Source organism: Salmo salar, chromosome 25, assembly GCF_965601325.2.
Source record: "Salmo salar chromosome 25, fSalSal1, whole genome shotgun sequence".
NCBI lineage: Eukaryota > Metazoa > Chordata > Actinopteri > Salmoniformes > Salmonidae > Salmo > Salmo salar.
The window spans coordinates 37590938-37604889 of record NC_138315.1 but is presented as its reverse complement, the minus strand read 5'-3'; the positions used below and the strand labels follow the sequence as shown (position 1 = coordinate 37604889).

At 44.2% G+C, this 13952-nt stretch overlaps 1 protein-coding gene across 3 annotated transcripts; it reads left to right on the top strand.

Annotated features, from left to right (window-relative positions):
- The first annotated feature begins 280 nt into the window (after positions 1-280).
- LOC106586692 (serine/threonine-protein kinase SIK2) lies at positions 281-13712 on the top strand. Of its 3 annotated transcripts, none has more exons than XM_045707495.2 (11): positions 281-572; positions 1244-1450; positions 1651-1767; positions 3700-3763; positions 4111-4272; positions 5377-5501; positions 5638-5761; positions 5936-6162; positions 8521-9238; positions 9381-9576; positions 9691-13712. In XM_045707495.2, the coding sequence occupies exons 2-11, from the start codon at positions 1298-1300 to the stop codon at positions 10247-10249; spliced, it is 2445 nt and encodes an 814-aa protein (XP_045563451.1). In that variant the 5' UTR covers positions 281-572; positions 1244-1297; the 3' UTR covers positions 10250-13712. The 3 variants fall into 3 exon arrangements, with proteins under 3 accessions (XP_045563451.1, XP_045563452.1, XP_045563453.1); XM_045707496.2 differs by having other exon boundaries at positions 297-572; positions 1290-1450; XM_045707497.2 differs by lacking the exons at positions 281-572; positions 1244-1450; positions 1651-1767; positions 3700-3763; positions 4111-4272 and adding an exon at positions 4402-4436.
- The last annotated feature ends 240 nt before the right edge of the window (positions 13713-13952 follow it).

The window sequence follows — 13952 nt, the reverse complement described above, 5'->3', positions numbered from 1 at the left end:
ATGAGCGAGCCCAAGCTCGAGCTCCGCTATACAACAACAGCTTGGGAGGAAACATCACGTGGTGACACATCTCCGGGACTGACGTCATTGTCCCCATCTCCAAGCAACCTCTCCATCAGCACTCGCGTCACCGCGCGCCGAGCCGCACGGTTGCCAGGCAACCTCTGCCTTGCGCTTGCGCCCAGGCTTGTGCATCGCTCGAAGTTCTGACGCGGGTGTGACGTTAATGAGGTGGGTATCAATTTGTTAGCCTATAGCAGCGAGAGAGGAGGAGTTTCCCATGAACACTGTGGCTGTCCGCATTCCACAGGAGCGCACAGGCAGACCGAACAGTGCGGTAGCCGGGGTTGTGACCGGCCAAATCAACCTGTAAATAGTTCTAACTGATACGGCTGGCACACTTTAGTGTACATTTATGTAGATATTTCTTTAAAACAAGGAAAATAATAAAATGAAATGCTGTTTTTCATTATACTTTTCTCGTATTTACAGCAACTAATATCCTTATAGAATGACTTGTATAGCTGTCTGTAACAACCGATTCAACTGTGAGAGGAGCTACATCCAATAAGGTAAGACACGGCAATGCTCTTATGATTCTTTGGAAAAATCTGGTTTGCATTTCAAAGTGGATCTATAATGGACATATATAATAATGTTTTATTTATTTAGACTGTTTTAATTTGTTTTACTCGGGCATCCTGTGTGCGCCGAGCTGCCATTGCCATTATCTTAACACTTAACAATTCTGTATTGTGTGTTATGCTATAAATGTCTACACGTCTATTAAGCATAGACTTTTCATATTTTTGCATGTTTAGTATGACGCCAGCGCTTAAAAATCCGTATTTAATAGACAGGATGAATTAATATATGGTTAGAGCAGTAATTCAATTTAGTGCAAACTTGAAGATTTGACAGACATGAAATGATGTGCTCTATCTTGAATTATTTTGTGCATCATGATGCAATGGAAATGTTAATTCAGAATCTATGCGTTTTTTAATAATAATTGTGCAAGAGCTCGAATTGGCAGGCCTACGCCTTGTTAAATGTGTAGCCTAATGATTATAATTATAACGTTATTATCAATAATGATAATAATACATTGATAATGTAATGCATTAGGCCTAACAAATGATAACACACTAATAATAGGCCTACAAAAAAAACAAAAAAACAATGCCATTAATCATAGGCGTATGCGCATTTGATATTTCAAATTTTTACCTTTGTAACTCAGGTACTACACACAATTTTTATCCTATCCTTTGGAATATAATAATCAGTTGCCATCATGGTGATCATGATGGAGAGCGGCCCGGGGGCCCAGCCCAACCATACCCAGGGAAGGCCTCTCCAGGTCGGCTTCTATGAGATCATTAGCACGCTGGGGAAAGGAAACTTTGCCGTGGTCAAACTGGCAAGGCACAAAGTCACCAAAACACAGGTCAGCATCCCAAATCTTTCATTACCAATGGTTCCATGTAATATTTTATTCATTTCTAAATCACACAGACACATCTGAAAAGAACAAAAAACATTTGGTAGAATCATATCAGCCTCTCACAGTGCATTTGTCCTAGATATAGTAGACCTTATTGTGTGTTTACAGTTTTCTGTGTTGGTTGGTTGGTTGTCCACTGCCAGGTGGCCATAAAGATCATTGACAAAACGAGACTAAACCCCTCCAACCTGGAGAAGATCTACAGAGAGGTCCAGATCATGAAGCTGCTGAACCACCCCCATATCATCAAACTCTACCAGGTGTGTGTTGTCTCTATTATGATACACTGTTCCACTGGGGGGGGGGGGGGGGGGTTTCAATCAGCAGTTTTCTGCCCTTTGTTCAGCTCTGTGCTGTTTTGCTGGTTTTGAGGATTACTGGATGTCCGGATTTAAGAGGGTGACTGCTGAGATTGCGAAATTGTGTTCCCTTCCACACCCGAAATACTGGGGAAAGGTCTTATTAGAAGGCACTCTCTCCCACACACACACACACACACACACACACACACACACACACACACACACACACACACACACACACACACACACACACACACACACAGCCCCAACGCCTTGAGTTGGACAGGAATGCCTGATGTGTCATATGTCTTCCAGAGGACGATCCACCACTGTGAGCAAATTAATACTGAGGGATAGTCCTCCTAAAGCTAATCAGCATTTCCAATCAGGGCTCACAGTAATGGCCAGATCTGACAGTGCTGCTGTGCTCTCTACAGCCAGGGAAACCTCTCACTTAAGAGGAGTTACTGGATGACTAATGGCTCTGAGCTGGGTTACCCCCCCACCCCCCCCACCCCGTGACACCCCCGCTCTGTGACACCCCCTCATCCGCCCACTGAGGGGGAGGTGTAGTGCAGTAAAGGCAACCTTGTGATCCGGAGGTCACATCCTCTCCCTCTCATCCTTCTGTTACACTAACAAAACAGTGGGGGATTGGAAATGAGGCAGACATTACATTGAAAGAAGCCACAATCTATTTGCAATATTAAAGCTGATCCACCACCACCAAAAAAAACCTCTAAAATAACACCAAAGCGTTGAACCTCGACCTTTAGATATGCTGACCTTTAGATACTGAATGCTCTTTTGTGAACAAAATGACACTTTTTTCCCCCTTGTACTTCTGGAGATCACCACAGCCTGTTGTCTATTTCTCTTTCGTTATCTTTCTTTATCTTTCTTTCTTTATTTATTTTTCTCTCTCATTCACACACTCCCCCACATACCACTCTTCAAGGGGCCAGTATGAGGGGCCCTTAACGTGCCAGACCACTTCCCTGGAAGCCTGTATGACATCAGCAGCACCTCTAGGGTGAGAGGGACACAGAGTGGTGCTCATCTCCCTCAGACGAAGACTGGAGACTATGTGGAGCCTCTGTGTCTCCCTAACCATTACGGCTGCCCAGGACCTCACTGTCTCTCACGCAGTTAGAAAAATGAAAGAGAAACTGGGTTGGAAATGAAATGAGGCTATGAAATGACTGCCATTGTGGTTGATTCGTGATTTAGCTAGCGTTAGGTTTTGGTTTATTGAGTCCTGGCAGTGATGTTTATCAGGCTTTCCTCAGAAGTGGTAGTGACACAACATTCCCACAATGTTCTGCCTCTGAGTTTCCAGGAGTTCCAGGAAGGGATTGGGGCATTGCTTCTTTCTCCTTTTTATTTTTCTTCTTTGTCTTTGTGGTGGTGAGTTCTTGATACACAAGCTGAGACCTGTGTGTGTGTGTGTGAACTTTTCCTCTTCCTTTCCCAGGAGGAGATATTGTTTCTGTTGACAACTGGTGACAGACAACACAGTTTAGTGGGAACACGGGTTTGAACTGTTGTGTGTGTTTTTGCCTGTGTGGACGCTGTGTTCGTATCCTATAAATAAAGAGCATACAGGAAGTGCCTGTCAGCTCTGTTATGCAACAGTTCATATCATGGAAAGTTAGCATGCCTAGTGTGTGTGTGTGTGTGTGTGACAGGAGCTATGGAACAGGAAGGGGGTAGTGTGGTCAGAGGAAAATGAAGGTTGCCAGAAAATGTCCCCAGTGCTCAGTCCTGGCTCTGCTAAAACACTCACAGAGTGAGAAGTTCTCTCTCCTCACGTCATCACGGTATGTTTGTGTGTGTATAGCCTACTTTTTGCTAACTTCTCTTCTATGTCTCTCTTTGTGTTTCTCTTAGGTAATGGAGACTAAAGATATGCTGTACATTGTGACAGAATATGCCAAAAATGGAGAGATGTTCGGTGAGGATCCAATAAAATGTCCCCTTTGTTGTAACCTGTGTTGGGCACAGTGGAGGCTGCTGAGGGGAGGACGCCTCATAATAATGGCTGGACTAGAGTCAATGGAATGGTATATAAACACATCAAAGACGTGGTTTCCATACGTTTGATACCACTCCATTGACTCCATTCCAGCCGTTATTATGAGCTGTCCTCCCCTCACCAGCCTCCACTGGTTGGGCAGTATCTTTTTAGGTAATAAAAGGGGTAAAATAGATATGAAGTTCCTCCCTCACCCAGGATGTATAAATGGTTTAGGCCTCTGAGTCTAAAACGCCCCCTCTCTCTCTCTCCCTCTTGTCCTCCAGACTACTTGACCTCAAACGGGCGCATGAGCGAGGACGAGGCGCGGAAGAAGTTCGGGCAGATTCTGACGGCAGTGGATTACTGCCACAGACACCACATCGTTCACAGAGACCTCAAAACTGAGAATCTACTGCTGGACGCCAACATGAACATCAAACTGGCCGGTGAGTCTGTTTGGGAGATAACATGAACATAAAACTGTCCGGTGAGTCTGTTTGGGAGATAACATGAACATAAAACTGGCCGGTGAGTCTGTTTGGGAGATAACATGAACATAAAACTGGCCGGTGAGTCTGTTTGGGAGATAACATGAACATCAAACTGGCCGGTGAGTCTGTTTGGGAGATAACATGAACATAAAACTGGCCGGTGAGTCTGTTTGGGAGATAACATGAACATAAAACTGGCCGGTGAGTCTGTTTGGGAGGTAACATGAACATAAAACTGGCCGGTGAGTCTGTTTGGGAGATAACATGAACATAAAACTGGCCGGTGAGTCTGTTTGGGAGATAACATGAACATAAAACTGGCCGGTGAGTCTGTTTGGGAGATAACATGAACATAAAACTGGCCGGTGAGTCTGTTTGGGAGATAACATGAACATAAAACTGGCCGGTGAGTCTGTTTGGGAGATAACAGATAGCAGACTCCCCTCTATCCTTCATGGTTCTCTACGTGATTCCCAGACTTCTTCATCTCTCTACTGAAGAGAAGACCTGCATCACTGTAATTAAAAGATTGTTACTGGGTCTGAGTGCTAATGAATTGCCAACTGCCAAGAACTAGAAGGTTCTTTAGGGTGAAATAGCAGGCTCATAGCAGGCCTGATCTGATGCCACAGAGAGCCAGGGTGACAATCTGTATTCAGTAAACACACACACACACACACACACACACACACACACACACACACACACACACACACACACACACACACACACACACACACACACACACACACACACACACACACACACACACACACACACACACACACACACACACACACACACACACACACACTGCCAGCAAGCAAGACAGTGCCCAGCGGGTCAACCTCAGTGCCTCATTGTGGCAGGACAATCAGTAGCTCTGTGTCAGAGCCCAGGGTGATATTAGCTCAGATGCTATCTGGCCTTTCATCTGTCATTATGTGATTAACATTACGCAATATCAACAATAAAAAACTCTGTAGCCAGCAGGGAATAGAGGACTCAAACAACCACGAGTTTCACAAACTAACCAATCTCTTTCTCCTTCCCGTTCAGACTTTGGATTCGGTAACTTCTACAACGCAGGCGAGCCCCTGTCTACGTGGTGCGGCAGCCCCCCCTACGCAGCACCCGAGGTGTTCGAGGGGAAGGAGTACGAAGGGCCACAGTTGGACATCTGGGTAAGGGCTGACAGGGAAACTGCACACAATGTGTTTTGAACCGTAGTTCTACCATCTTCATGTCAAACCAATTAATACTGAAGTAAAGGGAGAGGCCATTTGTTGACGTTCTCCTCCTGGTGTCTCTCCTCTAAAGAGTCTAGGTGTGGTTCTGTATGTTCTCGTGTGCGGTTCCCTTCCGTTCGACGGGCCCAGCCTCCCTGCCCTCAGACAGAGAGTCACAGAGGGGCGCTTCAGAATCCCCTTCTTCATGTCTCAAGGTACCCATCACACCATGGCAACCACACAGTGATGCATTTCATAGTGTGATTGGACTGACAGATTGATTGATAAAATGACTGGTTTATATTATATAAAAGCATATGCTGTAGCATCAGACTGACCTTCCTCCCTCCCACCTCCTTCCCCTCCTCTCTCCCTCTCTATTCCCCCAGACTGTGAGAACCTGATCCGTAGGATGCTGGTGGTGGACCCAGCTAAGAGGATCAGTGTGGCCCAGATCAAGCAGCACCGCTGGATGCTGGCTGACCCCACAGCTCTTCACCAGACCCTCAGCATGGCCCTTCCCCTCACAGACTACAACTCTAACCTGGGGGACTACAGCGAGCCTGTCCTGGGCATCATGCAAACCCTGGGCATTGACCGCCAGAGGACCATTGAGGTGAGTGGCTCATTGGTTGATGTGTTAATTGGTTGATTGGTTAATTGGTTTATTGGTGTTATTGTCCTGGAAGGAGGATTAGAGGAGGGTAGGAGTGAGTGGAGCTGGGCCGTTATATAGGTTACAGGTTATAGCTTATGTGTTATAGGTTATGGGTTATAGGTTACAGGTTGTAGGTTGTAGGTTACAGGTTCTGTGTTATAGGTTATGGGTTATAGGTTACAGGTTATAGGTTACAGGTTGTAGGTTACAGGTTGTAGGTTACAGGTTATAGGTTATGTGTTATAGGTTATGTGTTATAGGTTATGTGTTATAGGTTATGGGTTATAGGTTACAGGTTCTGTGTTATAGGTTATGGGTTATAGGTTATGGGTTGTAGGTTACAGGTTATAGGTTGTAGGTTACAGGTTATGTGTTATAGGTTATGGGTTATAGGTTATGGGTTATAGGTTACAGGTTATAGGTTACGGGTTACAGGTTCTGTGTTATAGGTTATGGGTTATAGGTTACAGGTTATAGGTTACAGGTTGTAGGTTACAGGTTATAGGTTATGTGTTATAGGTTACAGGTTGTAGGTTACAGGTTGTAGGTTACAGGTTGTAGGTTACAGGTTATAGGTTATGTGTTAGGTTACAGGTTGTAGGTTACAGGTTGTAGGTTACAGGTTGTAGGTTACAGGTTATAGGTTATGTGTTATAGGTTACAGGTTGTAGGTTACAGGTTGTAGGTTACAGGTTGTAGGTTACAGGTTATAGGTTATGTGTTATAGGTTACAGGTTGTAGGTTACAGGTTGTAGGTTACAGGTTGTAGGTTACAGGTTATAGGTTATGTGTTATAGGTTACAGGTTGTAGGTTACAGGTTGTAGGTTACAGGTTATAGCTTATGTGTTATAGGTTATGTGTTATAGGTTATGGGTTATAGGTTATGTGTTATAGGTTATGGGTTATAGGTTATGTGTTATAGGTTACAGGTTATAGGTTACAGGTTGTAGGTTACAGGTTGTAGGTTACAGGTTGTAGGTTACAGGTTATAGCTTATGTGTTATAGGTTATGTGTTATAGGTTATGTGTTATAGGTTATGTGTTATAGGTTATGGGTTATAGGTTATGTGTTATAGGTTACAGGTTATAGGTTACAGGTTGTAGGTTACAGGTTGTAGGTTATGTGTTATAGGTTACAGGTTGTAGGTTATGTGTTATAGGTTATGTGTTATAGGTTATGTGTTATAGGTTACAGGTTGTAGGTTACAGGTTGTAGGTTACAGGTTATAGCTTATGTGTTATAGGTTATGTGTTATAGGTTATGTGTTATAGGTTATGTGTTATAGGTTCTGTGTTATAGGTTACAGGTTGTAGGTTACAGGTTGTAGGTTATGTGTTATAGGTTATGTGTTATAGGTTATGGGTTATAGGTTACAGGTTGTAGGTTACAGGTTATAGGATATGTGTTATAGGTTATGTGTTATAGGTTATGGGTTATAGGTTACAGGTTATAGGTTACAGGTTATAGGATATGTGTTATAGGTTATGTGTTATAGGTTATGGGTTATAGGTTACAGGTTATAGGTTACAGGTTGTAGGTTATGTGTTATAGGTTACAGGTTATAGGTTACAGGTTGTAGGTTATGTGTTATAGGTTATGGGTTATAGGTTACAGGTTGTAGGTTACAGGTTATAGGATATGTGTTATAGGTTACGGGTTACAGGTTCTGTGTTATAGGTTATGGGTTATAGCTTAGGTTACAGGTTATAGGTTACAAGTTATGGGTTACAGGTTACAGGTTACCAGTTATAGGTTACGGGTTATGGTTATGGGTTATAGGTTATGGGTTACAAGTTACAGGTTACAGGTTATAGGTTATAGGTTATACAGATCACATAGTACCACAGGAATACAGTATTTGGAGTACACTGTAAAGACTGAGGTAGTGGAGTCGGGTACTGGATTAAAAGTGGTGGGGCTTTGAGACAGTTAGTCATGTTTGGCAGTAGAGCAGGGTATGTTATGCTGCCTCCCAGGCAGGCGCCACAGTCAAACACACCCTGGATCCCTGTACACCTGGGGGACTTAATACTCATTTTGTAGGGAGAATTAGGGGGATAACTGGCATCTGCTTTTAAAGGCTGACACAGTTAGTGGTAAGTAGATGAAATCCAACAGCAGTCTCTCAGGAGATCAGTCTGGGTGAGCGCAGTCTGACGGGGTACAGACCTATCTGAGAGAGAAATATATATAGAGAGAGTGAGAAAGACAAACAGGGAGAGGAAGAGTTAAAAGCTGGTTAATACAGCCCTTTATATTATGACACCCTTTGGACCAAAATGGCTGACTAACGTGTCCTTCTGTTCTGCCCCAGTCTCTGCAGACCAGCAGCTACAACCACTTCTCAGCCATCTACTACTTGCTGCTGGAGAGGATCAGGGAGCACCGAGCCCAGCAGCTCAGCCGTCAGTGTGGGCCCTGGAACCAGAGACCCAGGAGCACCTCTGACTCCAGTACCCCAGAGGTTATCATGGAGGACAGCTTCAGACCTTCAGCCTACCCCATTCAATGCAAGAGCACCCCTCCCATGCACGCGGAGATGGAATATGACCAAGGTGCATTGTTCCAACGTGTGGTGTTCCCGGTGGAAGCCAGTCTGAACCGACTGCTGTGTAACCGCTCCATCTCCCCCAACAGCCTGGTGGAGGAGGTGCGGCCCCGCGACCTAAAGGAGGAGGTCACACACACCTGCTCGGCCCTTGTCCTGCCCACCACCACCTCCCGACGACACACCCTGGCCGAGGTCTCTGCTCGCTTCCACCAGTGCAACCCCCCCTGCATCGTGGTCAGCCCCTCCGATGGTGCGTCGTCTGACAGCTGTCTGAGGTCCTCGTCCACCCCCAACCCCGCTCTGCACCCCACTCTGCACCCCGCTGTGGGTGGCCTGTCAGCCGTGCTGGCCTTTGGGACTGACCCCGGGGCAGTGGTCCCCGCCGATAGCCCACCGGTCCTCTCCTGTCACCTCCTCCCCCAGGCTCAGGCTGCCAGCTTCCAGGAGGGCCGCAGAGCCTCCGACACCTCCCTCACACAAGGTATGGGTGATGACAGTTTATAGCCATTAGGTATGCATCAGTCCCATCATCCTCATCATCATCAGTACTACAGAGAAATGTATCAGTCACATCATCATCTAACCAATCTTCTGCCTGTCTCTCTCTCTGTGCAACTCCCCAGGTCTGAAAGCCTTCCGCCAACAGCTGAGGAAGAACACACGCACTAAAGGCCTTCTGGGTCTGAATAAGATCAAAGGTCTGGCCAGGCAGGTCTTCCCTCCAACCTCCGACCGCAGTAGCCGTGGCAGCCGGGGATCAATAGGCCCCACCATCACTGAGCACCGCAGCATGCTGGAGGAAGTTCTGCACCAGCAAAGGTAAGAGGGAGACACACACACGACCTTACGCACGCACCTGCACATAAATACAATCACAGACTCATAGTCACCGTAAGTGTCATTCTAACCCCACCTCTCTGTATCTGTTTACAGGATGCTCCAGATCCAGCACCAGCCCCAGCCCCAGCCTCAGCCTCCTTGGCCAGCACCTACCCAGAATCCCTCGCTCTTCCTGTCCCAGCAGCAGCCCCCCTCCACCCTGTTCGACACCCCCGCCCCCTCCCTCCTCCAGGGGGAACCCCAACACCCCCTGCCCTCCCACCAGAGCCCCCTGGCTCTCCAACATGCCTTCTGGCAGCAGCCTCTGGAGTCATCTTCCCCCTCCTACGGCTCCTCTTCCTCCTGCTCCTCCTCTTCCTCCTGCTCCTCCTCTTCCTCCCTCTCCCCCGTGGGTACTGCTGCTTACCTCCTCGAGGCTCGACTGCACATAAGCCAGCAGTCCAGCCTCTACCTCGAGACCAACCTCCACCCCCAGACCAACCCCCACTACCAAGCCCAAGAACAGACCCAGGCTTTCACCCAGGGCCCCTTCCCCCTCATGCCCATGCAGGGGATGTGGAGTCTGGATTCAGCCTCCGGGAGAGAGTCTGAGATGCAGGAGCTGGGCCAGGGTGGACAGCAGCAGCTGAGAAGCTGTGTGATGGTGAAGTGATGGAGGGAAAGAAAGGAGAAGCAGAAAACAACAACTTCTTATTGGACCAGAGTGATTGTTCTGCATGACAACCAGAGTACAAAATGTCATGGTGATGTCATCACTGATGGACAGGAAGGGTAAGCGCTTTTTGACGGTGGGAACAGAACTTTGAGACGTGTAGTTTCTCACAGAATATCAGATGATGAGCAGAAGGCGATAGGACGACAGAACAGATCCTCTAAAAGTGTGAAAAGAGAACAATTGGGTAGAAAAACTGAGCAAAGAGTAGCTAGATTTTTTTTTTAACTGATGCAAGTCACAAATCTACACTCTCTTGAACAACATGCAAACACACTTGTTGTGTGTATCTGTGTGTGATCACATAAGCTGAGAATTAAGCAATAACCAAACTCTGGAGTGACGGCTCTGAGGTCTCGTCGGAAACCCCAGAGAAGCAATAAAGGTCTGGGACCCCCTCAACACAACAGGGGACCTCCGTTCCTCTCCTTTCTCCCTGATGGGTCCCAAACTCACCCCTGTCCCGCTATGGAGGGGTGTGTGAAGGACTAGTCTTGAAAACCCAACGAGGACTGGTATCAATGTACCATACGAGATCATTTAAGACCTATTTCAACAGTTTTAGTTTTTTCATCAAGTTTGAAAACAGGACGATCCAGTCTTCCTGATTTCATTTTTGTGTTACTTTTCCAGTTTTGCTCACTGTATATAGACCTTTATTACTTATTACTTATTGTTTTCACTTAATTAGAAAAGACCAAAGTTCTTTCTTTATTTTTACTTTGTTTGTCTTTTGGAGAAAATATTACTTATTGGTCGCATACACATGTTTAGCAGGTGTTATTGTGGGTGTAGCGAAATTCTTGTGTTCCTAGATCCAACAGTGCAGTAATATCTAACAATACACAACAATACACACAAATCTAAAAGTAAAAGAATGGATTTAAGAAATATAGTAATATTTAGACGAACAATGTCGGAGTCCGAAGTATAAATATATATAGATATACAGTACCAGTCAAAAGTTTGGTCACACCTACTCATTCCAGGGTTTGTCTTTATTTTTTACTATTTTCTACATTGTAGAATAATAGTGAAGACATCAAAACTATGAAATAACACATATATAATCATGTAGTAGCCAAAAAGTGTTAAACGAATCAAAATATATCTTAGAATTGAGATTATTCAAAGTCGTCCCCCTTTTCCTTGATGACATCTTTGGACACTCTTGGCATTCTCTCAACACTTGAATGAGTAGTTGTGTCCAAACTGTTGACTGGTACTGTATGTATGAGCACATATGTGTGATGGGATGTATACACATTGTGGACAGTATGTGGATAGAATATGTAGTATATCTGAAGAATACGTGGATAGAATAGTATATGTACAGCAATAGTTGAATAGGATGGCCTTGACTAGAATACAGTATATACATATGAAATGGGTTAAACAGTATATAAATATTCTTAAAGTGACCAGTGTTCCATGTCTGTGTACATAGGGTAGCAGCTTCTAAGGTGCAGAGATGAGTAACCGGGTGGTAGCTGGCTAGTGACAGTGACTAATTTCAGGACAGGGTACTGGTGGAGGCCGGCTAGTGATGGCTATTTAACAGTCTGATGGCCTTGATGGCCTTTCAGTCTCTCGGTCCCGGCTTTGATGCACCTGTACTGGCCTCGCCTATTTTGTAGCCATCCTACAAACATGCAGTATCATAACTATTCTAAACTTCCAAACTTTCTTTGAAGACAATGTTATTGTGATTGCACAAACTGTGATTTGTTTGTGCGAGATTCTAGCTGAGCTCATGCTGCTTTCACCACAGAAGAAAAAATGACTTGCTGTGTGACTAAAGCACAATAGGTACTGCTATTAGCAAGCAGTGTGTGTGTGTGTGTGTGTGTGTGTGTGTGTGCACCTTACAAAAAGGTTGATTTTCAATTAATAATTTCTACTCATGTATGGTTACTTTCTAATCAAATTCCCTCTGTATTTATGTCATTTTATATGTCTCAATTTGTAAATATTGTCAAAACGTTAGACCCTGAAGACCTATGAGCATGATGTCATTCCCTATCAGGGGAAAACATTTACATTTGAGTCATTTAGTAGACACTCTTATTTCTGAACCACTTACAGTAGTGAGTGCAACATTTCCATAACAAAGCTTTACCCACTATACTTTTCACCTCATATGGGCTATGTGTATGCTACATGATGTAGTGCTTTCACACAGCCAGAACAAAGACTTTGGGACTATAGTGCAATATTTCACATTGAAATGCAGAGGAAATGAGAGATAGAGAGCTGACATAAGATACTACAGTAACTGCCTGCTGGTGTTCATTCGATTGTTTTTATTTGTCATTTTTTATTTTTGTATGAATGTACAAGGTTTTTCTACCTTCATAGGGAGCTAGCTGAGTAGAGCAGGTAGTAGAAAGCTTCTGTTTTTTGTTGAACATATGTTTAGAAGAAAGGACCCAAACCATTTCATAGTGCTTTCCCTATCGACAACACGGTTGCCTGCTACTGCATGATGGCAGAACTAGAGATAAGCCGAAGAGAGAGCAGCGAAGTAAGAGAAAGAAACTACTGACTTTCCTCTGTGAACGTGTTGACTCAAAATGCTAGCTTGCGCTTTCATGGCATACCCTGTGTGGCTCCTGCTATGAGAAAGCTGCTTCTGCCACTAGATGCTAATGCAGGACCATGGCTGTATTTGTTTATGTATTTTCTAAGAAATAGAAAAGTTGTTTCAATGAATTGTCTGTAGGTGGTAGAGGTACAGTATCTAGATAGAGTTGTGCACAGCATGTTTGGGTTTATGTGTTAGGCCTATTTGTGTGTGAAGTGGTCTCATTTTGAACAACATGCTGAAGGGGAAAAGTGTTTGAAGCCTGAAGCTAAAATGTTGTTTGATAGATTTCTCTCTGAAATAAGCATTGTTAAAATTTCTAAATGACATTTCATTTTGGCTGACTGCACTCACCACCAACACTTGTGCCTTCTTCAGAACAAACCCCATACCTTCAGAGTAGCCCTGCTTTTCTCCAATCAGCACACAGTGAAAACAGGTGGGCCCGCCATGGGCCAGACACTCATAAGACCCAGTTTTCATACTTTGATTTAACTTGCTGTATTAAAGAAAAAAATAAGCATTGCACTTTACAGTGAATATTTCTCATTTCTGAAATAGGTTTTGTTTCTCCTGTTAGTTGAGAAAACTCATCACAAACGTAGTTTGACTGAACTATTGAAACACTAGTAACCTTTTTGACACAGATCTGTAAGATCCTTTTTGGTAAAATGTTGGATGTGAAGAAATATGTTTTATGATTTTCCTGATTTGCTACTTGACTGTGTGTGTGTTTGTATGAATGTTATATAGAAAGAAAGATTGTTTGTTTATTTATGTGGCTATTTATTTGAATAAAATTCACTTCCTAAACATAAATTCCAGTTGTTCATCGTAATTTTGTGTAAATGTCATTAGTCATATGATAATACATGCTAATATTTACTAATCAAAAGTAGGCTGATCAACAGCCATTATAGTTGATGTCAAATCAAAATGGATGACATGGAGAGCTGAAGCAGAAAATATTCCCAAGAAAACTACTTCAAAGTTCTGAAAGCCACATTTTAGCAAGCCGACAAGAAACACATCGTCCTCTTCACCTGCTGATGATGCATA